Raw genomic sequence first — 26398 nt, 5'->3', positions numbered from 1 at the left:
TGTAATAAGTGCGAATAACACTGGACCATATTGTGAATTTGCCACCCTTATTATGGTTAGCAATGCCTTTACAGTGCACGAAATGATCAACTATTCAAGCACAAGTAATAGTTAGGCACCAGTGGTGTTGGTGGTGGTGATCCAAATCAAATCCTGCTTAGGGCCCCATCAAGGATTGAACAGGCCCTGCTGGAGTGCTATAGCCCACCTCAATATCCTTGGACATTCAATCCTGCGATGTTGAATGTATGCAAGTGGCTTGTGGTCGTTTGTATCACAAAATCCACCGCATACAAGTACAGATGGAATCTTTTTACTGCAAATATTATCACTATATTCCTTTAGAGTGAGTTTCCTATTTGCATAGGCAATTGGAAAGATTCCATAAAAAGATTCTTGTAGTAATTTGCTTTGCAATCCTTCATTTGATGCACACTTTCTCGCAATGAAAGTCCTATTGTGGAATATTTTTTAAAGTCTACTTCAGTACATGCTTAGTTGGCACTACTCCACTAGGTCCATGAAAGGGGCTGAAATATTAGCATAGTTGTCCACAAACTCCAGGTAATAGCCTATCAAACCAGAATTATCTTACTCGTGTCTTGGTCCATTTTGGTGTTGCACCCTGGATTTTTGTCAGTTTTGCTTCATTCATGATGACCTACCTGATCTAGTGTCAGAGGAATTATTCCCCATTTCATTGTACCCAATGTAACACTTGGAATGTCAGATAGTCAGTCCTCTTTTACTCTCTAGAATAGGTTCCTTAGTTCCTTAAAGTACTCCTCCCATGATGATGCATTAGGTAACATTGTCCACAAAATGTAGTGTTCTTAGCTCCAGCCAGCAATTTCCTCATCACCCTGTTGAAAATTACTGCTGAGTTCTTTAATACAAACTGTATCCTCTTGAATTTCAAACATCCACTTGAAAGTGCAAATACTGAGTTCTCCTTTGATGCTTCTTTCACCAGGATCTGAAAATATCTTTTACTGAAGTCCACTTTATTGAAAAATATGGTGATACAAAGTTTTACCACCATGGCCTTGGGATCTCCCATGGGTTTGCTGTCAAACTTGGTTATGTGTTAAGTTGATGATAATCTATGCAGAACCTGTAAGGCTCAGCCTTCTTCCTCGTCATCCTTACTGGCAAACAGTATGCAGATGATTTTCGATGACTCCCATCTCCAGTATTTCCTTAAATTCTCCCTGGATCAGCTCCAGGGGTACTCTGATGTCACTTTAATACGGTGTTCACCTAATAAAGTTCTTTGTGGATAGCTGGTTAAGATATCTTGGTATTTCTCTCACAACTGAAATACCCGGTTATTTTGCTGTTTGCTTTAATTGCCCATAACATTAACATCTTGATACATCTCTTCATCCTTCTGTGGTCAAAGTTCCAACAAACTCATGTGAAATTAATTGATCTTCGTCAGCCTCTTCTTCGATGATGGTCACACTTTAGCATCTGCTACTTCATTCATTTCCCTGGACTTGGTATGGCCATGATATAGTAAGCATGGCCCGCTCCGCTGTAAAATCAGGTTGTTTACCTCCATTGGTAGTAACAGTCTCAAGTCCATAATTCCAAGAGAATCTGCTTTTTCCCATTATGGTCCTTCTGTACAGTCCTCATATACTGAAAATTCAGTGCTATACTGTGGTACCTCTCAATACACAAATAGAATCGCTGGTAGATACTGGTCTCAATCCTTCAGTCTACCCTGATGCATCTTCTGCATAGATGTCAACACACCATTGTTCCTTGAGCATAATCTATTACATTTTGCTTCGTGCTCACCAGATGCCTCACTTCCCTCATCACCTCAAGAGGTAAACTGGGTACCTTGGTCTCTGAACATCTTGGGGAACTTTGCCTTGCTGAAAACTTCAAGTAGCACCTTTGCTACCCAATTAGTTTCTATTTTAGAGTGTATTACTGCCTCTGGGTACCTTGTAGCAAAGTCTACTACCTGTTGCCCTTCTCCTACACTGGCGATACATGTATCATGCTGTACAGCCTCTTGGTGCAGTCTTCTGCCAAATGTCACTGGACATGAAGTTTCTAGTGATGTCTGCAACGACTCTCGGTCAGTGAAAACTACTGGTCATAGACTCAAAATTTTTCTTCGCCTCAAGATGACCAATGGCAATAGACTCATAGGCAAATTTAATAACTTATGCCTGATATATCTCTAGCACAAAGATATGCCCCACCTCTCCAGTCACCTTGCCCTGGAAAACACCATATGTGTTTGTAATACATTTAGATTAAAAGTTCTTTCATCATTGGTTCTGTATGCTGCATCAGTTTTGGCTCTCATCAGCTGCTTGGTTAAACTAGGAACCTTCTTCTGAGCTTCTTATAGCTGCTCTGCTCCAATATGTGGAAAGCTAGAAGCTGCTAGTGACTTGTGCCACTGCGCTTTTCTCACTGGACTTGGGTTTTGGTCACAGTTTCAGTATTAGCCTTTTCCTGATCCATCCCTTCATAATTTTCTTTTGGCTTGTCCCTTTTGTTGTTTGTCTCTACTTCTTTCTCAACCATCTTAGCTTCAGCTTTAATCATTTCACCTTAGTACTTGATACCCAGAATGTTTTCAAGTATAAGGGTTATTCTCAGTAGAGGGATAGTGTTATCAATGCACCGCGAAATAACTAGAGGTTTTTGGCAATCTCTGCAGCCCATAGCTACAGCCCCTTTCATTCCTTTGAGTTTACATCAATTCTTATACCCTGTCTTCCATCTTGCCTTGCACCCTCTTCTAACAATTGTTTGATAGCGCAACTGTGAAGCTTTCTCCCTCATAAACATTGACAACCTTTTTACTCTCAATTTCCCTGTCAACACAGAATGACCTCATAGGTCCCAGCACTTGGCCTTTGTCCTAGATTTTATATTCCATTCCATAGATAGAGTTATCTAGGCACATAGCATGTAGATCATCCTCAAAGCACAGAATATTTACATAAATCTTTGCAACTGAGTAAGTATGCAACCCAATTTCTTATTGTTCATTTGGCCTCAGTAACTACACCTCTACTTACAACTGCACTTGTAGAATATACCTTGTAACACAGTTACTTTCTCCTTTCCTTCATAACCTTCACTACTAGAAAATTATGGTGCCTCTTCCTCTGCTCCTCAGTTCTGTGAGCTCCTTACTCAATTGGTAGTTCAGCTCCATCTGCCAGTTTCAGGCTACCTTCTCTGACATACTCTTCCTCACAAATCATGATATGGTCACCTCCATCAGCTCTTTCACAACCATAGCACAGACTGCCTTTTACTTGAACTTTTGCTGATCTTTACTTTTAATAAGCGCATAGTTTAGCTGAGTGTCCTGGCTTGTGACAAACAAAGCATTTAACTTCACTTTTGTCAGTCTGCTTTACCTGGATCATCTTATGGTCCTTGGGTCTCTGGACTCACACTAGACAAGCACTGCTCTGTAATTCTATCCATCCCACCAATGTCTCTTGATACTCTTACCCTGAGGAATAGTGCCAATCTCAGCCAACACTTGCTGATAGACTGTTCCCAGATGAGCAAATCTGCCAAATGACTAAACTCTTTTTTAGAGTCGGCTATTTCAATCCACCTTTTGAAATATTTTTTGTACTCTGGCTACAGTTTGCTTGTAGTCTTACGCTGATCTGACCTACTGTCATGAAATTTCTTCCTAGAACCTTCCTTAATCATCTCCTATCTCTTTAATAATGCAGTTTTTAGCAATGGAGTTAGACAAACATCCCATTCATCCCTTTGCTAGCCCTGGCTCTCTGCAAACCTTTCAATTTTTATGACTGTATCCATGTCATTGCCCTTTTCATCAGATCTTGGTAATTCTGGATTTGCTTGACTAAAAGTGTTTATTTTCCTTCTCTCTCTACCTTGAGTCTTATTATTTGAAGTTCTTGTTTCAGTAGTCTCTCAGCTTTCTGTCTTTGTCTCTTGTCCCCTTGTCTCATCTCTTCTTTTACTTTCTCTTTATGGGCTCAGTCTTTCAATCGCCTGTCCGTCTCTCAGTTCCTAGTTTTGCCTCTTCTCTATCATTTCATAAGCATTTTCTTTTGCTGCTTCTTTTCTTTCAGCTGCTCTGCACTGGAAAGATTTTGCTGTTCATTTAACGATGCCATCTCCCTGGCGCTACTTCTATATATATATATATATATATATATATATATTATATCTATAACTATATATATATATATATATATATGTGTGTATATATGTTATATAATATATATATAAATATATATAGATATAATAATATAGATATAATATATATACATATATACACACACATATATATATATATATATATATATATATATATATATGATATATATATATATATACATATATACACACATATATATATATATATATATATATATATATATATATATATATATATATATGTATATATATATATATAAGTAGCCAGGGAGATGGCATCGTTAAATGAAAAGCAAAATCTTTCCAGTGCAGAGCAGCTGAAAGAAAAGAAGCAGCAAAAGAAAATGCTCATGAAATGATAGAGAAGAGGCAAAACTAAGATATATATAATATATTTTATATAATAATATATATAGATTATATATATATATATATATATATATATATATATATATATCTCTTTAAGATAGATATATATATATATCTTAAAGGCACAGTAATGAGTTGTCAACCTTAGCTCTTGCCTGTTAGAGACAAGCGCAAAGCGCTGGATTCCTCGAAGATGCTGAAATGAAAAACAGACAGGATAGCTTACCAGTGCACTTTGTGATCAATAACACGCCTCTAAGATCACGAGTTTCAGGCATGAAGCATGCATGCCTAGTGTGTGCCAATCAGTGTGTGTGTGTTCGTAACAAACAGAAAATGACATTTAATCTGGAGGACAAGTGCTAAGGGGGGACTCACTCATTGTGATTGACAGTGTGGAACATGCCTGGAAGAGGTGTTCCAGGTCCGTCGGACAAGGTAATGTAAGAAAGAACTTTGGAAAAGTTAACATTTGAAGTGTCAATTACTTGTGTCTAGAAAAAGAAAAGTGGGGTGCTGTGCACATTCTTTATTGACTAAATTTAATATTTAAGTGATGTCATAATTATGGTCTTTATTTCAGATGGATTCGAAGTCACCCACTGGGTTTATTCTCTGACTGGTTTTTGAATATTAACCCTTGAACCACATCGCTTTTTTTGACGGACGTTAACCACATCGCTGGGAGAATTTTCCCCTTTTGTGCACTTATTCAGAAAAAATTTTGGTTCAACATACGTTTTCTTTCTCGAACTATCTTCTCGTTTTTTGTATACCAGCGTAATCTTGTACCAGTTAAATCAGCTGATTAACCTAGAACCTGAGAAGCGGCGAGTTCATATAGCCATTTTTTGGGGTGGTGCATGTTTATTTTATCTTTTATTGGTGGATGATGTATTGTTAATTTTTGGGTTGGGGTTTGTGTGTGCATAAATATATCAATGTTACTGAGGTCGGGGCAAATCCTAAAGTATAAGGGTTTTCATAAAGAAAGCAAAATGGTGGTACAAGTGGAAACCAGACTCTGGTACACAAAATAACAAATATAAGTGCGGGGGTCAGCCCGTTTTGAGGTATTGTAGATGGCGTTCTTTCCCAACCAGTGCAAATTTTTATTGAGGGGGTGATTAACCATTTAAACGCCAAGGGAATTAAAGATAATACAGAGGCGTTCACAGAGGCAAAAGCCTTGTTAGATTTCAATAAAGGAGATTTATCCTTTAGGGTAGTTTTCAGTACACAAAATGTCGGTCATGGACCAAATTACAAGCATTTTTAAGAGTGGCTTATGGCTCAAAGGAACATGGTGATATGATAAGAGATTTAAGAGGGCTGTACAAAACTCGGAAAGGCACAACAAGCCTTATTGAGCACAGCTCAAAACTTTTTGACTCAGCGGGAGAATGGATACAGAAATTGAAAAATTCCAAATGGGTAAATGAGAATAATGTCTCACTCGACAATTTACACAAATTGATACATTTCGCAATGCTGGACAGTTTTGATGAAAAGATTAGACCTACATCAGACGAAAAACTAATTTATGCCAAAATTCAGAAACATATGTCCAAATTTCCCACGGAGGATAGTACATTTTTTAACGGGACCAGTCCAAGAAATAAGGATAATCTGTATCCAAAGAGATACAGATTATCCTTCTCCCCATTTGTGTGCAAAAGTGGAATATAATAGAGTAAGAGTATGGATCACTGTTGGCAATCTTGTCCGTTTCAGATACAGAGAGATGCGAGACCTACACCTCAGAAATTTGGGAGTTACAATACGAGAAAATCCCAGGCAGGTCACTGAAGAGGGCAAAGGGATCGGCAAAGGCATTGTGGTCTCGTGGGGGACGCCCCAGAGCCCAGGCCTATAGAATATGGAACAGTGGAGGATATGGATATCCCGGTCTTTATTGACACCGGTGCATCTTGCAATTTAATGGATCATAATTTGTATCAATCCATGTTCTCCCATTACCCTTTGAAACCCTCAATGGAGACAGTGTGTGATGTGCAAGCCCATTGATTAAACACCCTGGGTTTTGTTAGAATACGGTTTACTCTGGGTGATAGAGTGGTAATAGAACCATTTTTGGGCAACAGACTTTTGCTGGGCCATCCGGCATGTAGAAGACACAAGATATTGGTCCATGCAGGTGTTAGTGGTATAACGGTTGGAATACCCGGTGTTTTTATCCCTTATGAGGACACAATTGAAACTGAGGATATGGACATTACTGAAAATGGTGGTAGGTTTGATGGTGCTACTGGTAATGATACAGGGGATATGGGGAGTGGTGATACCAAAACCCACTCTGATGATAGGTAGAATAACTGCGGTGATGTTAAACGGGATATTGATTTTGGTGTGTGTGACAATGCATTATGGGTGGTGATACTGATACTAATACTGATATTATTACTGATACTAACAATGGGGTCTTGGTGGATACAATGAGAACCACGGGTGGTGGTATTTATGGGATCGTGGAACAGGGAGGTACTAACCACAAATATAAATGTGTTTTATCAGAGGATGTTAATTTAATGCCAGGTTCAAAGACTATGGTAAAAGTCAAATTGAGGGGAGTGAAAAAACCCACGGAACTATGCGTAATTGAGGGCAGCGAGAAACTAAGAGGGGTTGTTAGCACTGCATCAGTGAACAGTGTATCAAACACTGGTGTTACATAGGTAGAATTACTGAACTGTAATGATACAGTTAGGAAATACCAGAAGAATACATATGTGGAAGATCTCCAAGATGGGAGTAATGACAGTGGTTCAGTGGCTATTGTAGAGGGGAAAACTGAGTTTTCTGAGGCAGAAATGCAATCAAGGAAGCAAATATTCAGAGAACATTTAGCTAATGCAGATTATAATGAACATATAGAAGCAGTAAGCGAGCTCTTGGCAGAATTTGGGGACACGATAGCTTTATGAGGGAATAAACTGGGATTAACTAATGTCTTAGATCATAAGGTAAACTTAGAGAAAGGTACAAAACCCATTTTTATTCCTGCATACCGCATACCTTTCAAAATTAGAGAACAGGTAGAAAAAGAGGTCAATAAATGGGAAGAGGAAGGAATCATTAGAGTTAGTGTGTCTCCATACAACTTTCCTCTGTTAGCAGTGCCTAAGAAGGACAGTTCTGTCCGAGTATGCGTCGATTTTAAACGTTTGAATGAAAAAACAATTCCTGACCGTTACCCGGTCACATGCATACCAGATCTTTATGTAGAAATCGGGGGTCATAATATTTATAGCTCAATTGATTTAGCGCAGGGTTTTCTGCAGATCCCTCTTAGTGAAGATAGTAAGGAATATACAGCCTTTTCAGTGCCCAAGGGACACTATGAAGAATTTACGCAGATGCCGTTTGGCTTATTGGGTAGTCCGATGACCATTATTAGGTTGGTAAACACAGTTTTGCACGTGTTATTGGGTAAAAATGTTTTTGTGTACATGGATGATATAATAATTGCAACTGACTCGACCGTGCAACAACTGGAAGAGCTTAAGGAAGTACTTAGGAGACTTAGGTTAGCAGGACTGAAAATTGAGCTAGCTAAGCGTTCCTTCTTGAAAAAGGAAATCACATATTTAGGTCATGTCATATCCAAGGAAGAGGTTAGAGTAAACGAAGATAAAGTCAAAGCAATAGCGGATTTTCGCACCCCGAAATCAAAGAAAGATGGCGGGATTTTTCCTTAGGTTAATGAAAGGATTTTCTAACATAGCAGCTCCTCTAACAGATGTATTGTGGGAAGACATTCAATTTCATTGGCGAAAACCCCAGGAAGAAAGTTTTCAAAAACTTAAGGACGTGTTAATAAATCCCCCAGTTCTGTAATTTCCAGATTTCAGCAAACCATTCACATTAGTGACTGATGCCAGTCAGGAGGGTATAGGTGCTTGCCTTATGCAAACATTTGATCGGAAACTCAATCCCATAGAATTTTATACCAGGAAGTTTAGGACAAAGGGCAGCAATGAAAGATTAATGGCTACCGTAGATAAAGAGGCCTTTGCAATAGTATCAAGTTTGGTTCATTTTAAAATACTACTGATGGGGAATAAAGTAGAAGTCCTTACGGACCACAAGCCATTGTTGGATCTATTTAATAAACCCAATTTGTCACCTAAAAGAGCTCGATGGTTCTTAACTATCAGGGACTTCGATGCAAAGCTCAAATATGTAGAAGGCAAATTAAATGTAGTCTTGGAAGCCCTTAGTAGAAATTTATATGACACGGAAGGATCTCAAGTTACACTAGTTACTAGTGATTCCATACAGTGGGATATGAGTCTCATAAGGCAAAGGCAGGATGAAGATGAAATTTTGGCAGACACAAAAGCGTTTCTTAGAGGGGAATTAGTCAGGAAAGGTTATAAGTTACCTTTTTCGGGTTTAGAATTAGAAGGTAATCTGTTGGTCAGGAAAATTAAATGTAAATTAAGGACTAGTGAAAGTAAAGGAGACACGACACTGGTCGCAATTCCAAAAGTCCTAATTCCAGTGGTTTTGGATATAGTACATTGCAGGTTCGGTAGTCCACACTTGGGGATAGAAAAAACGTATAATGGTGTGCGTGCTAAATATATTTGGAAAAATATGGGGAAAGATGTGGAAAATTTTGTGAAAAACTGTACAGTATGCAATGCTTGCAAACCTGCAAGGATAACTTCCTGAAAATTAGGGTCATATCCGATACCAAGTAGACCTTTTCAGAGACTACGTATGGATATCCTAGGAAATTTTTGTGAATCTACATATGCGAATAAGTACCTGCTAGTGATAATAGATGAACTTACGAGGATAGTAGAAATTTTTCCACTTAAGCATAAAAAAGCTGAAGAAGTAGCTATAGCATTTTTCAATGGTATCATTTGCAGATATGACTCACCCGAGGTTTTATTGCCTGACAATGGCAGAAAATTTGTAAACAAAACTTTAGAATGTTTGGCAAAAGTCATGTAGATACAGAAAGTAAGAATTATTCCATACAGTCCTGAAGCTAATGGGTTATGTGAACAAGCAAACAGGAAAGTGCTCGAAGCTCTCAGGAAGACTGTAGGAGGAAATGATAAAAACTGGGATAGATATATAGATGTTGTTAGACATAACATCAACACTATGGTTAGTGATTCCATTAAAATGTCTCCATTTGAAGCATTGTTTGGTTGCCAAGCACGAGGCACATTTGATCCGTTAACTATACCTCATCATGGAGAAGATACAATCGAAACATTAATTTCCATAGCAAAGGAGAGACATGCTTGTCTCAGCTGTAATCTCAAGGCTTCGACCCGAGAAATGGTGGAAAGAAGTAATAAGAAAAAATTTGATGTTAAAATCACTGTTGGAGACAATGTAATTTTAAAAATCAATGTGAGAAGAGAACTAAATTACAAATTGGGTCCGAAATTTGAAGGTCCTTTTAGAGTTATTGAGGAAAAGACAGGAAACAGATTTATAGTCTTAGATGAAAAGACAGGTCGGTCGAAATTGACTCCTATATCTAAGTCAAAAAGAGTTGGTTGTAGTAACTAAAAATAATATCGTGCAGCTGCATTTTTTTCTGATTTTGCAAATTGATGACGAAATGTGATTAATCAGTTTAATATAACGTTTTTTTCCCTTTACTTTCTTCTACTATTTTACTTATTATGCTCAAACTGCGGCGCTTTGTCGTAAAAATCAGAGGTAATTATTTCATGATGAAAAAAGGGGTGGCAAATATGGGAAATTTCTGTTAATTTGAGAAATATTATAAGAGGTCCGTGTGGTGATTCCTGGCGGTGTTGGTTTATTGGGGCTGAATTTTTTGTGGCTATTTTGGTGGTGAATTTTTTGCGGCTATAATTTTTGTGGGTGAATTATTTTTTGCTATAATTTCAGGTGGTGATCTGTGGTTTTGCGAGCCAAAGAGGTGGGGATTGTGGTTCTTTTGGTATAATGGCTCTTGGGGGTGGCACTAGTGCATTGTGGTTTTATGTAGCCCCATAAAGTTGTTGTATTTTTATATTCACTAGTGGTTATATTTGGCGGCATATAATTGTTGAATTGTGGTTTTTTGTGGTTTATATCCTGACTAGGTGATTATTGCAGTTTTATATACATGTGGCAGCATCATGAATGAGTTACGTTTTCGAGGACAATTTTTGGGTACCCTTGAGGTGACAACAAGGATGTCCTGAGGATAAATTCTTCCATGGGGAAGAATTGACCCCTTAAATTCTTTCCCATGGAATGTCATCTTCGACATTCCTGAAAACGGTGCAAACCTACGATTAATCAACTCCAAAAGAAAATATCAGCAAGCGGTCTCATCACAGCATTGTCAGCATTAGGCCACCTGTGTATACAGTATGTGCTCAAATCGCACTATGGGCGTGCGTAGTCAAACTCGTAAACTCAGAAATCATCATTCCTTCAAATGGCCCAAAAAATCATTTATGAAATTCTCGATGGGAATCCTCAACAAATCTTTACTGATACTATAGAACCACATTCCTCAAAATTTATCCTCAGGACATCCTAGTTGTTGCCTCAAGGGTACCCAAAAATTGTCCTCGAAAACGTAACTCATTCATGATTCTGCCACATGTATATAAAACTGCAATAATCACCTAGTCAGGATATAAACCACAGAAAACCACAATTCAACAATTATATGCCGCCAAATATAACCACTGGTGAATATAAAAACACAACACCTTCATAGGGCCCCATAAAACCACAATGCACTAGTGCCACCCCCAAGAGCCATTATACCAAAAGAACCACAATTCCCACCTCTGTGGCTCGTAAAACCACAGATCACCACCAAAAATAATAGCCACAAAAAATTCACCACCAAAAATTATAGCCGCAAAAAATTCACCACCAAAATAGCCACAAAAAATTCAGCCCCAATAAACCAATACCGCCAGGAATCACCACACGGACCTCTTATAATATTTCTCAACTTAACAGTAATTTCCCATATTTGCCACCCCTTTTTTCATCATGAAATAATTACCTCTGATTTTTACGACAAAGCGCCGCAGTTTGAGCATAATAAGTAAAATAGTAGAAGAAAGTAAAGGGAAAAAAACGTTATATTAAACTGATTAATCACATTTCGTCATCAATTTGCAAAATCAGAAAAAAATGCAGCTGCACGATATTATTTTTAGTTACTACAACCAACTCTTTTTGACTTAGATATAGGAGTCAATTTCGACCGACCTGTCTTTTCATCTAAGACTATACATCTGTTTCCAGTCTTTTCCTCAATAACTCTAAAAGGACCTTCAAATTTCGGACCCAATTTGTAATTTAGTTCTCTTCTCACATTGATTTTTAAAATTACATTGTCTCCAACAGTGGTTTTAACATCGAATGTTTTTTTATTATTTCTTTCCACCATTTCTCGGGTCGAAGCCTTGAGATTACAGCTGAGACAAGCATGTCTCTCCTTTGCTATAGAAATTAATGTTTCGATTGTATCTTCTCCATGATGAGGTATAGTTAACAGATCAAATGTGCCTCATGCTTGGCAACCAAACAATGCTTCAAATGGAGACATTTTAATGGAATCACTAACCATAGTGTTGATGTTATGTCTAACAACATCTATATATCTATCCCAATTTTTATCATTTCCTCCTACAGTCTTCCTTAGAGCTTCAAGCACTTTCCTGTTTGCTTGTTCACATAACCCATTAGCTTCAGGCCTGTATGGAATAATTCTTACTTTCTGTATCTCCATGACTTTTGCCAAACATTCTAAAGTTTTGTTTACAAATTCTCTGCCATTGTCAGGCAATAAAACCTCGGGTGAGTCATATCTGCAAATGATACCATTGAAAAATGCTATAGCTACTTCTTCAGCTGTTTTATGCTTAAGTGGAAAAATTTCTACTATCCTCGTAAGTTCATCTATTATCACTAGCAGGTACTTATTCGCATATGTAGATTTACAAAAATTTCCTAGGATATCCATACGTAGTCTCTGAAAAGGTCTACTTGGTATCGGATATGACCCTAATTTTCAGGAAGTTATCCTTGCAGGTTTGCCAGCATTGCATACTGTACAGTTTTTCACAAAATTTTCCACATCTTTCCCCATATTTTTCCAAATGTATTTAGCACACACCTCATTATACGTTTTTTCTATCCCCAAGTGTGGACTACCGAACCTGCAATTAGGACTTTCGGAATTACGATCAGTGTCGTGTCTCCTTTACTTTCACTAGTCCTTAATTTACATTTAATTTTCCTGACCAACAGATTACCTTCTAATTCTAAACCCGAAAAAGGTAACTTATAACCTTTCCTGACTAATTCCCCTCTAAGAAACGCTTTTGCGTCTGCCAAAATTTCATCTTCATCCTGCCTTTGCTCTATGAGACTCATATCCCATTGTATGGAATCACTAGTAACTAGAGTAACTTGAGACCCTTCCATGTCATATAAATTTCTACTAAGGGCTTCCAAGACTACATTTAATTTGCCTTCTATATATTTGAGCTTTGCATCGAAGTCCCTGATAGTTAAGAACCATCGAGCTCTTTTAGGTGACAAATTGGGTTTATTAAATAGATCCAATAATGGCTTGTGGTCCGTAAGGACTTCTACTCTATTCCCCATCAGTAGTATTTTAAAATGAACCAAACTTGATACTATTACAAAGGCCTCTTTATCTACGGTAACCATTAATCTTTCATTGCTGCCCTTTGTCCTAAACTTCCTGCTATAAAATTCTATGGGATTGAATTTCCGATCAAATGTTTGCATAAGGCAAGCACCTATACCCTCCTGACTGGCATCAGTCACTAATGTAAATTGTTTGCTGAAATCTGGAAATTTCAGAACTGGGGGATTTATTAACACGTCCTTAAGTTTTTGAAAACTTTCTTCCTGGGGTTTTCGCCAATGAAAATGAATGTCTTCCCACGATACATCTGTTAGAGGAGCTGCTTTGTTAGAAAATCCTTTCACAAACCTACAGAAAAATCCTGCCATCCCCAGGAATGACTTAATTTCTTTCTTTGATTTCGGGGTGCAAAAATCCGCTATTGCTTTGACTTTATCGTCGTTTACTCTAACCCCTTCCTTGGATATGACTTGACCTAAATATGTGATTTGCTTTTTCATGAAGGAACACTTAGCTAGCTTAATTTTCAGTCCTGCTAACCTAAGTCTCCTAAGTACTTCCTTAAGCTCTTCCAGTTGTTGCACGGTCGAGTCTGTTGCAATTAATATATCATCCATGTACACAAAAACATTTTTACCCAATAACCCGTGCAAAATTGTGTTTACCAACCTGGTAAAGGTCATCTGACTACCCGATAAACCGAACGGCATCTGCGTAAATTCATAGTGTCCCTTGGGGACTGAAAAGTCTGCATATTCCTTACTATCTTCACTAAGATGGACCCGCAAAAAACCCTGCGCTATAAATATTATGACCCCTGATTTCTACAAAAAGATCTGGTATGCATGTGACCGGGTAATGTTCAGGAATTGTTTTTTCATTCAAACGTTTAAATTCGACGCATACTCGGACAGAACAGTCATTCTTAGGCACTGCTAACAGAGGAAAGTTGTATGGAGACACACTAACTCTAATGATTCCTTCCTCTTCCCATTTATTGACCTCTTTTTCTACCTATTCTCTGATTTTGAAAGGTATGCGGTATGCAGGAATAAAAATGGGTTTTGTACCTTTCTCTAAGTTTACCTTATGTTCTAACACATTAGTTAATCCCAGTTTATTCCCTCGTAAAGCTACCGTGTCCCCAAAATTCTGCCAAGAGCTCGCTTACTGCTTCTATATGCTCATTACAATCTGCATTAGCTAAATGTTCTCTGAATATTTGCTTCCTTGATTGCATTTCTGCCCCTGAAAACTCACTTTTCCCCTCTACAATAGCCACTGAACCACTGTCATCACTCCAATCTTGGAGATCTTCCACATATGTATTCTTCTGGTATTTCCTAACTGTATCATTACAGTTCAGTAATTCTACCTATGTAACACCAGTGTTTGATACACTGTTCACTGATGCAGTGCTAACAACCCCTCTTAGTTTCTCGCTACCCTCAATTACGCATAGTTCCGTGGGTTTTTTCACTCCCCTCAATTTGACTTTTACCATAGTCTTTGAACCTGGCATTAAATTAACATCCTCTGATAAAACACATTTATATTTGTGGTTAGTACCTCCCTGTTCCACGATCCCATAAATATCACCACCCGTGGTTCTCATTGCATCCACCAAGACCCCATTGTTAGTATCAGTAATAATATCAGTATTAGTATCAGTATCACCACCCATAATGCCATTGTCACACACACCAAAATCAATATCCCGTTTAACATCACCGCAGTTATTCTACCTATCATCAGAGTGGGTTTTGGTATCACCACTCCCCATATCCCCTGTATCATTACCAGTAGCACCATCAAACCTACCACCATTTTCAGTAATGTCCATATCCTCAGTTTCACTTGTGTCCTCATAAGGGATAAAAACACCGGGTATTCCAACCGTTATACCACTAACACCTGCATGGACCAATATCTTGTGTCTTCTACATGCCGTATGGCCCAGCAAAAGTCTGTTGCCCAAAAATGGTTCTATTAACACTCTATCACCCAGAGTAAACCGTATTCTAACAAAACCCAGGGTGTTCAATCTATGGGCTTGCACACCATACACCGTCTCCGTTGAGGTTTTCAAAGGGTAATGGGAGAACATGGATTGATACAAATTATGATCCATTAAATTGCAAGATGCACCAGTGTCAATAAAGACCGGGATATCCATATCCTCCACTGTTCCATATACTATAGGCCTGGGCTCTTGGGCGTCCCCCACGAGACCACAATGGCACATACAAATCATCATTACCCTTTTTGTTGGTTGGCTTTCCAAAAATTTCGCCGATCCCTTTGCCCTCTTACGTCAATCTAATGAGAGAATTAGCCATTTAAAGTCCAGGTTTGTACCGCAACTTTACAAGGATGACAGAGGACCTTTTTAATGAAACTGACGAACGGGTGATGCCCTACATTGGGAAGACCCTCACATTCTGGAGTTGACCCATTCTGCCAGGCCTGCATGTTGTAATTACCCTACGTTCCCTTGCAACTGGAGATTCTTTCCACAACGCAATCAGCAGTATTGTGCCTGAGACTTGTGGGACCATAGTGATTGCGTTTGGAAATGAGGTGATTCAGTTGCCCACGACCCCAGAAGAATGGAAGAAGGTAGCTCTTGGGTTTCAAGAACGTAGGAATTTCCAACACCCTTTTGGAGCAGTAGACAGGAACACATCAGAATCAAGAACCCAACACAAGCGGGAACTCATTATTTCAACTATAAAAAATTCTGTTCTTTAATGCTACTTGCAGTTGTGGGTGCAGAATACAAGTTCATGTATGTCGAGGTTGGTGTTATGGGGTTCGAGTCTAATGCTGGTGTGTTAGCAAAGACACAGCTCTGCCGGATGCTTGATGGAAATGAAGCAAATTTGCCTGCCACTGAAAGATTGCCAAACAAAAGTGAAGACAAGCCCCCGGTCGCCTATTTCTTCATTGGAGATGAAACCTTCGCTCTGAAAAAGTATATGATGAAGCCATACCCTGCACGAAATCTAACAGCACATGAACACATCTATAATTACTGGCTGAGCAGGGTAAGTAGAGTGGAGAATGCCTTTGGCATACTAGGAAGCAGGTAAATATTGTTCACAATTATTATATTGTTTTTATTCGATCTGCTTTTTTAAAAGCCTATTAATAAGATATACCGTTTGTATACCAAATTTTTTTTACATAAATAATAGATATGTAACATAAAATACCTTTCGTTTATCATGCAATAATTGGATTAATATTTTCCATTTGTCTCCCACAGATTCAGAGTGTTTTATTCCCCCCATTCAACTGATGCACATCAAGAAGACTCGGTAGCACATGAGGTACTACCTGGTCACAGGAGCTCTGACGAGATGCTGCCAAACCTGACTTCCCCAATCTGCCCAGGAGTATCCCTGACTGGGAGGGCTCAACGTGATCACCTTCGTGATTATATAAATTCCCCTACACGCTCTGTTTCTTGGCAAAATTCAATGGTATAATTAAAGAAGAAAGCAATAGAAAATGCCTGAACATACTTTCCAAAATTAAATCTAAATAACTTTGTAAATATCCAAATAAATTGTGAAATTGTAACATATTCATAGTATTACCCAACATATTTTCGTGTGAATTTTAATTCAGTGTCATATTTTTCTATATATAACACACTCAAAGTATACCAAGAATACTGGAAATCGAAATTGCATTTTTTAATGGAAATAGAAAGTGCCTTTTCATTTATTAAACCTCACAACAATAACTTGCATAGATTGCAATGAAGTCACTGACTTACATAGTTTCTAAAGAGAAAATTTAATGAAAGACAATATAAAATACTGAAAATCTTGTATCACAAATATATGTTCATCAAAACCCCCCAAAAATGAAAGGCAGATTTGTCTAATGAATCATGCCTGTGAACTGCGCACCCTGCTGCACAGGCAACCCCCTCTCACACTGGGAGGGGCGAAAGACATTGCGTATGTTGTAATGGGCACCGTAAGTCGGAATTGCAACACGCTTCTGCAATAACCACATGAAGACTTATTCATGTAAGTCGGAAGGGCATAAGGACACTCTCGTACGTCGGCATGACTTAGCGACTTTCGACATTTGTCATGGCTCGGTCGCGTATGCCCAATGCAGCTTTGGACATTCGCTCACTCGACAGATGTCGGCACACTCGCGGACTAGTTGTGGACTGTGTGACGGCGCATGGAGATTTGAGCGTAAATAAGTCGTAATTCAGTCGTAAAGAGGCCGTTGCAACATGCGCGGTGTGAAATCACCAATGTTTGACTCCAGCTTAAGGTTTAAAGTTTGTTTACGAAAAAGCTGTGATGTTTTGATTTCATGTTATATATATATATATATATATATATATATATATATATATATATATATATATATATATATATATATAAATTTTTGCCATGAAGGAAAATGGAAAGCGAGATAGACAAGCACTTTCGGTCTAGTGCGACCCTTTACTCAGTGCTTGGCTATCTCGCTTTTCAATTTTCTTTCGTGCAAAAACCTTTATTTATACATAGCATCACGTTTTATATACTTCGTGATCAAGTTATTCACATATATATATATATATATATATATATATATATATATTATATATATATATATATATTAGTTTAATTTTGCAATTAAATTGTGTAAAATATCCCTTTCGTCCAATCTTCACCCTCCTGTTCGTGGATTTTTCCTCTTAGAGGATAGGTCGTCAGCCCCATAACATCTGGGATTAAACGAATCGTTTAGACGTCGTTGAAATTCGCGACAGTAACTTTAAGAGTTTATAATTGTCAGCGGGAAAAGATGCTCATGGTCGAATGACTGGGACTGACATGGCTGCCCAAATCTAGTTTGGTTACTGAACAAAGGTATAAAATGTTAATAACCGTTTCTACAATAATAGCATACATGCTTTTCAGAGAAAGGTATATTAAATGACTCGAAGAAACCGAAAAAAAAGGAACTGAATTTCAAATAAAGAAAGTGAACTGCATGAAGGAATGATGACACTGGTTTGAGTGATTGCTACGTCGATTCTTTGGATAAAACAAAACTATCTTTTGAGACATCAAATGCAGTCAATTGACGAGAAATTTTTCCAGGCATCATCTGGTCATCTTTGTGATCTAAATTTTATTTGACAGTGCGCATATCTTGAGAATTCCAGTAGGATTATTCAACAAAGTTATGTGGATCATTAATTATTCATGTCTGGAGCATTCAATACTGACATCAAGGCCATTTAAAGACATATTGAAGATTCGGTACGCAACACACACACCTCTGGTGCATTCAACACTCATATGTGGAACAGTCAGTACTCCTATTTGGAGGATTCAGTTGAGGTTAATTACACTTTGAACCTTCCACACTCACATCTGGAGGAGCTCCTGTTGGTGTGTGGTCCTGGTCGTCCTGTCAGCATGGACCCTGTTTGCCCGCGTGTGAAGGAACTGCTCCTGCCTGGCTTCTGCGGCTGCCATTGACTCCATTTGACGGGAGAGGACATGTTGGCGCCACTGCATCATGGACGCCTCTAGCTGATGGTGGAGAGCCCTCACTGCTAGCGCTTTGCGGTCACGTTCATCCCTGTGGATAAGAAATATACACTATATGCGTGTATATGTATACTCATGCAAATGTACTACAGGGAAATGAAATGTACAAAATTCCTTGTAAGGATTGCCCATCTTTTTACGTTGGACAGTCAAGTAAAAATTTATGTGTATGTATTAAGCAGCATATGTATTCAGTTAGAACAACCCAGACTTCAAATGCACTGTTTATCCATCTGAGTGAAAAATCTCATTGTATTAATTGGGGCGATACCTCTGTGATTGCTAGATCTAATGATTATGTTTCAAGAAATTTACTGGAATCAGCAATTATACAAATCACTAATAAAAACAACCTAAATCTTAGTCTCGGATTGTACCATTTGGACCCGTATATATGTAAAATGTTTATGAAGGACCTTAAAATAAATGAACTACTAATTAATTAGTAGTCCTACATGTATATAGTTATTATTTCTCTCTCTCTCTCTCTCTCTCTCTCTCTCTCTCTCTCTCTCTCTCTCTCTCTCTCTCTCTTGCTCAATATATTTATATTCTTTTTTTCGTCTTTTCATGAATAATTTTTTGTGGGAACATTTTTGTAAATTTCATGGTAATAAGTTGTATATGCCTCCTTGTTTTTTCAAATGTATTGTTTCTGGATGAATCATCTGTTGAACACGTGTGATTCTCCAAGGTGTGGCTGCCTAAAAATTCGCTTATCCTGCCCTCCAGGCGTTTCCTCGTTTCTGTAGAGTGAAATCGACCTTATTAAGCCTACTTTGACTATGTTTTTCCTCTGTACGATCAGTTGTGCCTGAGTCGCACTAGACCGAAAGTGCTTGGCTATCTTGCTTTTTAATTTTCCTTCGTGGCAAAAACCTTTATTTATACAGAGCGTCACGTTTTATATACTTCGTGATCAACTTAGTCATATATATATATATATATATATATATATATATATATATATATATATATATATATATATATATATATGTGTGTGTGTGTGTGTGTGTGTGTGTGTGTGTGTGTGTGTGTGTGTGTGTAATCTGTAGACTTTTCGTCATCTAGCCTAAGGCCAAGCTTTCACCTCTAATTATTTATGTAAATACGTATAAAAAGTATGCAAAAGTACTTTGGTCCAAGCTTTGGCAAAGTACCTATGTAATGAAGAACCCTACTACGTAGAGTCTAGACTTGAATTACGATAAAATATGATTTTCCATCTCCGCAATGACCTAATTTCAGCCTCTGGATTTTCTCACATTTCATCCTTCATAGAATGAGAAGTTTCGGTCACCTTTCTACTGCTAATGTGTATGAGTCTAGAGGGGCTGGAGGGGGGTCTGTGTGCATGAGAGAGGCAGAGAGTTGCTCTTCAGATTCGATAAATATTGGGTCTTGGCTTAGAACAAAACTTGGGTAAAATTCTGGGAAGGTGGGCCTTCCCTTGTAATAGACCTTTGAAAATTACACATTTGAATGAAATTTTCTGCACAATCGAGTCTGATGTTAATTGAGTTTTCCCTCATACTCTAATTTACCTAGAATGATGGTCCCAGTGTCTAGACCTATATTTTTGGGTCCATGAAATTCATTTATGTAATTAAGAAATCAGATAAACCAATTCCAAGGGATCATTTCCGGTACTCAAAGTCTTGCCGAATCACATTTTTATGGTGATTTACACTCTATGCATAGTGTTCTGTGTGAAATATCTTATTTTTGGCGTAAGATTTCAAGTAATTTACACTCTGAGTAGACCACAAAGTCCCATTCTATCACATGGAAATTTCACCGTAATCAAAGATCAGGTATCATGGACGGCAAACACCAACTTAAAAGATTTCTCAAAAACTTGCACAATTCTTTCTGAACATGATATGCATAGAATTATAACCTTTAATTGTCGAAATTATATGTTCCCACAAAGACTTTCCTCTTGAAGGCTAGTCACAAAATCTACAGCATAAGGGCCCTTTCACACTATGCGTTTTGACAACGCAGTTCGCTGCGTTGCGGTGAAGCAGACAGTAATCGACTTATACATCTTATAGGGTCGTTCACATCTTGCGTGTGCGTGAAATCGCAGCTGCATTGCCGCATAACATGTGCGTGGTACCATCAGGCTTCTGCGTCGAAGCGGATGGATGCGATGGCCAGTGGACCATTTTGTTCAATGCACGTCTTCACATCTTGCATGTCACACACACATCGGCGCGCTGAACTACTCTCCAGTGGCCCGGAAAATCCAGGGAGATAAGAGTCGACTGCTAGGCGCATGTAGGTGCGACATCGTATCGTATTTACGTGCGACATAGTGTGAAAAGGCCCGGCGTAATAACAAATACCCTATGAAAATCATTATCTACTGGGACTTGTTGAATTTCATACTACATATTACGTATTTTTATTCAACTGGTGAATTTTTTATGGTCTATACTGGTACTTTATCATGTTTAAAACTGTAAGTTTGAACAGAGATTGAAATGAATTTATAATTTTACCAACTTAGAAAATTCCCCAGTACTCTCTCTCTCTCTCTCTCTATTAACATAATATTAAAGAGCTGAAAACGTACCGGATCAAATAAGAACATATTTTGTGAATGAGACAAAAGTTATAACTTGCAATATATATTGTATTACTTGATTAATGAAAAGTATATTAGTTTTATTTTATGCTGCATATTTTTATCAATATGTTTTCATGGTCTAAGAATGCAAGGAACTAAGCTCCCGGTTGTAGTTGAACTTGTTCACTGCAGCTCTTTTGAATCTTGAAATGTTTTCCCGGGCTTTTTTTATACATTGAATGTAAATTATATATAAAAGAAAAAAAAGAAACATGAAAATGAAAATCTCGGGATTTAAAACCAAATCGCGGGAAACAAAACTGGGATAAATATGGCAGGATAGTACGTCTTGTTTATAATAGAACGTGGCATCGACATAGATCTCCCCAAGACGGAATAACATATGTTATTTTGTCTTGGATCTCCCTATAATATCTATAGTAGAGACGAAGCCAGTGTTATGGGATGATAGACTCGAAGATTACAAAAGTCGGAATTTTACTATATTTGCATGTCATATTTTGCCAAAGAAGCTTACTGTATATAATATCCGCTACAGTTGTTCCTCGAATGATCTTGAAACATACGGAAGTAAATGAAAAAGTTGTAGCCATACTGTTTTAGATCCTCAAATAATGTGGCAAATGGGCCAAATGTCTCTCACTGTTCATTGTCTCTTTTTCCTCCTTAAACACGCTCAATAAAAGTACAATGTACCCTCTTTCTTATCCATTGTGGTTGACCAAACAACCCACCACGACTCTTCATAAACAAATCTCCCGCCACAGACAGCACTGAACAAGTGGCGAATGTCGTTGATTCCGCAGCTGTGAGCGGCAAAATTTATAAATCCACCGCAGCTCTGTGGTGCGGCGAACGCATCTATCTGCAGCAACAAAACGCATAGTGTGCAAGGGGCTCACTCAGCCAAAAACTGCTCTCGATTTGCCTTGAGAACGGCTGGATTTGTTCCAACTTTTCTGGTATAGTCACTTCCAGTCAAATGATGCACTGCAGGTAACACAACAGAGTGAACGAAGCTGTACAGCCGTTGTATGAATAGGTAAGAACCTTGTTGAGTCACCAACACCACAACTGACCCACTATTGCTGGAGACCACTGGCTTGAAGGGTGGAGAAATTGTTAAAAGGAGGATGATGACATCATTGCCTGATGAATGTACTATGATGCAGGCAATGTTGTACTTCAGGAAGTTTGCAACATGCATAGCAATTCTTCCATCAGCCTCCTCCATGTGGGACCACTTGCTGTGCATTTGTCAGAGAAACAGCTACTGCCTCATGCAACAGGAATTCCATTTTCAACTTGTTCTTTGAAGACCCCCAGAACATGTTCATATCCACTGCAAGAGGTGTGTCTCCAAAAACTTCATTTATTTCTATTGGACCTTCTGTTGATCATCATTTCATTTTGCAGTCTTTGATGGAGTGAAGATCATAGGAGGCAAATTTGGAATATTGTCTCACATATTCAATTACTTTTTTGCAGGTATCATCTAAAGTTTTCAATCCCTGAAGTTTGATCCTTCGAATGATGGCTGTAACTTCAACAAAGACTCCAGACTTCAAATTTTGATCCTCGAAATTGGGTTTCTTGTCCTCCTGTGAGATTCTTTGCAAGCTGTGGCACCAGAGTGCTTTTCTGAGCTTTCTTCATGAAACCAGCTTTGAGGACAAAAGTTTGATGTCTGGAGTCGTTATTGATGTTATGGCCATCATTCAGATGGTCAAACTTCAGGGATTGAAAACTTTTGGTGATCTCTGCAAGAAAGTGAGACGAACTTCCAAATTTGCTCAGAGACTTGACTATGTTTTTGACTCCTATGATCTACGCTCCATGAAAGACTGGGAAAGGAAACGACGATCAACACAGGGTCCAATAGAGCTAAGTGATGTTTTTGAAGACCCACCTCTTTCAGTGGATATGAACAGGTTCTAGGGGTCTTCAAACAATAAGCTGAAGATGGAAGTCTTGTTGCATGAGGCAGTAGCTGTTTCTCTGACAAATGCACAGCAAGTGGTGGCTGGTGAAATCAAACATGAGAAACCATGCAACTCTGAAATCAATGCAACGGTAGTGGAAATGTCTGAACTTTATTCCCACATGGAGGAAGCTGATAAAGAATTGTTCTGCATGTTGCAAACTCCCTGATTACAATATTGCCTGCATCTTAGTACATTCACCAGACAGTGATGTCATCATCCTCCTTTTACATCATTTTTCCACCCTTCAAGCCAATGGTCTCCAGCAATAGTGGGCCAGTTGTGGTGTTGGTTTACTCTCTCAAGGTCACTATACCAGCAAAGTTGGAACAAAACCAGCCGCTCCCAAGGCAATCCCAGGCCAATTTTTGGCTGATTTAGGCCACTACGTTCATGAGACCAAAATAGTCTGAGAGTTTGGCAAAAGCTAAGGCATACATGGTTCAAGTTCTCAAGAAAGGTACAGCAGTTCAGACAATGAATGAGTTGCATTCTCATTTGTATTTCAACTAGTGAAGCGATCAAGGCTCACATCCTCAGAGCATGCATTGCAACTAAGGAAATGCTTTGTGTGTTTGAGACTGCTGTTGACCAGCCAGATCCAAAATCATTTGGATATGTGCTGGACAACGAGTTGCTACTTCCTATTGTTGGGCACAAACCTTTGCCAGAAGAATACACAGTTTGCTGCAGGTGTAAAAATGTACAAACAGAAAGGTGTCCTTTGCACTAGATTTTGTCACTGTAGCCTTCAAGAAGGAAGTCTTTGTGGGAACATATAATTTCCACAATTGAAGGCTATAAATCTATGCATATCATGTTCAGAGAAAATTGTGCAAGTTTTTGAGAAATCTTTAAGTTGGTGTTTGCCGTCCATGATGCCTGATCTTTGATTACAGTGAAATTTCCATGTGATAGAATGGGACTTTGTTGTCTAATCAAAGTGCAAATTACTTGAAATCTTAAGCCAAAAATATGAAATTTCACACAGAACACTATGCATAGTGTAAATCACCATAAAAATGTGATTCAGCAAGACTTTGAGTACCAGAAATGAGCCCTTGGAATTGGTTTATCTGATTTCTTAATGACATAAATGAATTTCATGGACCCAAAAATATAGATCTAGACACTGGGACCATCAATCTAGGTAAATTAGAGTATGAGGTAGTACACGGAAAACTCAATTATCATCAGACTCGATTGTGCAGAAAATTTCATTCAAATGTGTAATTTTCACGGGTCTATTACAAGAGAAGGCCCACCTTCCCAGAATTCTACCTAAGCTTCTTTTAAGCCAAGACCCTGTATTTATCAAATCTGAAGAGCAACTCTCTGCCTCTCTCATGCACACAGACCCCCCTCAGCTCCCCGACTAAAGATCACCATTTTTACAGTGAATCATTCATCCGTACGGAAATATGGACACGCCTCTTAAGAGATGACAGTTTGCAATGTGAGTTTTGTTGAGATGAGTGTCACCTTTAATTTTGCTGAGATATGACAGCAACACAGTTGCACTACCAATCCAAGATAGTATGACGTGCATTCATAGTGTCACATTTACCTTTGTCCTCTGAAGATGTCCCCCTCATCTTGGACCTCAGGAGTTGATGTTGTACTTCCTTTTTTTTCTGAGGGGCGGCGCCTTTCTCTTGCCGCTGGATTCTTAGTTTGCTTTATTCCGTCTACTTTATTAGGATATTTTCCTTACCTTTGCCTCCTTAGGGTGTCTTCCTTGACTGCACTGAGTAACTGAAGGTTTGCCTCTGCCCTGGAAAGCCTGTCGTCCATAGTGGCTCTCATGGCCTCTAGAAGAGCGGTGGCTCGACTCTCCACCAGCTGCCTCCGCGCCTCCTGGCGCTCAGTCTCGGCTGAATTCCCGTCCTCCACTCTCTGTGACACAAAGGACATCCATCACAAGGCATTAGTTTCCAGTGAAAGAGAGAGACAGGCGATTTTTGCATCTAATAATACTTTTCAAAAGCTTTTCTTCTATTGAATGCTCTTACCATATCTGCTCAAATAGATTACACTAATTTATATCCTAGAAACTGCAAACTTGCAAACAATACAAACAAACTAACCACGTACGTGCACACACCCAACCACAACCATGTGTATATATAATATATATTATTGTATTTTCATGCATATGCTAATGTTTTAAATTTACTTTATTAAAATTAAAATTATTTACCTTCCCTCTGGAATTTTCTACTAATCTGTCCTTTTAAGATTAATTAAACGCCTTAATTTACTGGGTTCAAAACAAATGCTTTATCTCCTTAAATTTTTCTCAGACTTATTGTTACGAATGTTATTGCGACTGTTCTTTAGGTTCGTACCAGATGGAAGGAGGCTGATAGCCCTACCTTAGGGGACAGATTCCAGCCTGTGCACAGGGACAAATCGAATGGTAAACACAGAGGATTTTAACAATTTTATTACAAAACTAGAGTGATGCATGAATTTGGGTGGCACAGCACCCCAAATTTAGATGAATTTAATGTGGCCACGCGACCACCCAAAAAAACACAGAAAGATAACTTGAATTGAATTGCACTTTCATTAAAATAGATAAGGTCACATTCCCAAAAGTTGATTAATCAATGTCAGCAAATGTTTACATCAATTAGCCCAACGATGGCTACAGGAAAGAACGATTACTTACCGTACATAATGTTCGCGTCATTCGCACCTTCCCCTAATGGCTAGTTCACGCTCGTGCACCACGTACACGGCCCGGAAGAGCTACTATCTGAACTGAATTCATTAGAAGAGAGAGGCTGTGCGGTTAGCGCACTCTCATTTTATACCAGGGCGGATCGGGTTAGTCAATTGTACTGATAATGTTTTTCCTCAATAGGAAAGCATTCTTCTGTTTCTTATATAATTTACATGACAACAAGAATTCTGTTATTAATCCATGGGGGGAAGAGGCGAGGACTGATAAATGCGAACTGACAAGAGAGAACCATTCTGCTTCAGCGCCAGATCGCCTGACACGTGGCAATTCGCCTTACATTGAAAA

General features: G+C 38.5%; 1 protein-coding gene across 1 annotated transcript in view; it reads right to left on the bottom strand.

Moving 5' to 3' along the window:
• LOC135223265 (coiled-coil domain-containing protein 177-like) overlaps positions 1–26398 on the bottom strand; it is a 50489-nt gene that overhangs the window by 4626 nt on the left and 19465 nt on the right. Inside the window, exons 5-6 of the mRNA XM_064261748.1 lie at positions 25079–25260; positions 18605–18817 (exon numbers count right to left, since the gene is read on the bottom strand). Coding sequence (XP_064117818.1) covers positions 18605–18817; positions 25079–25260 — 395 coding nt within the window. The remainder of the gene's footprint in view (positions 1–18604; positions 18818–25078; positions 25261–26398) is intronic.

Source organism: Macrobrachium nipponense, chromosome 8 (genome assembly GCF_015104395.2).
Source record: "Macrobrachium nipponense isolate FS-2020 chromosome 8, ASM1510439v2, whole genome shotgun sequence".
NCBI classification, from domain to species: Eukaryota; Metazoa; Arthropoda; class Malacostraca; order Decapoda; family Palaemonidae; genus Macrobrachium; species Macrobrachium nipponense.
Note: the sequence above shows the minus strand (reverse complement) of the source record. Positions and strands in the feature narration are given on the sequence as shown.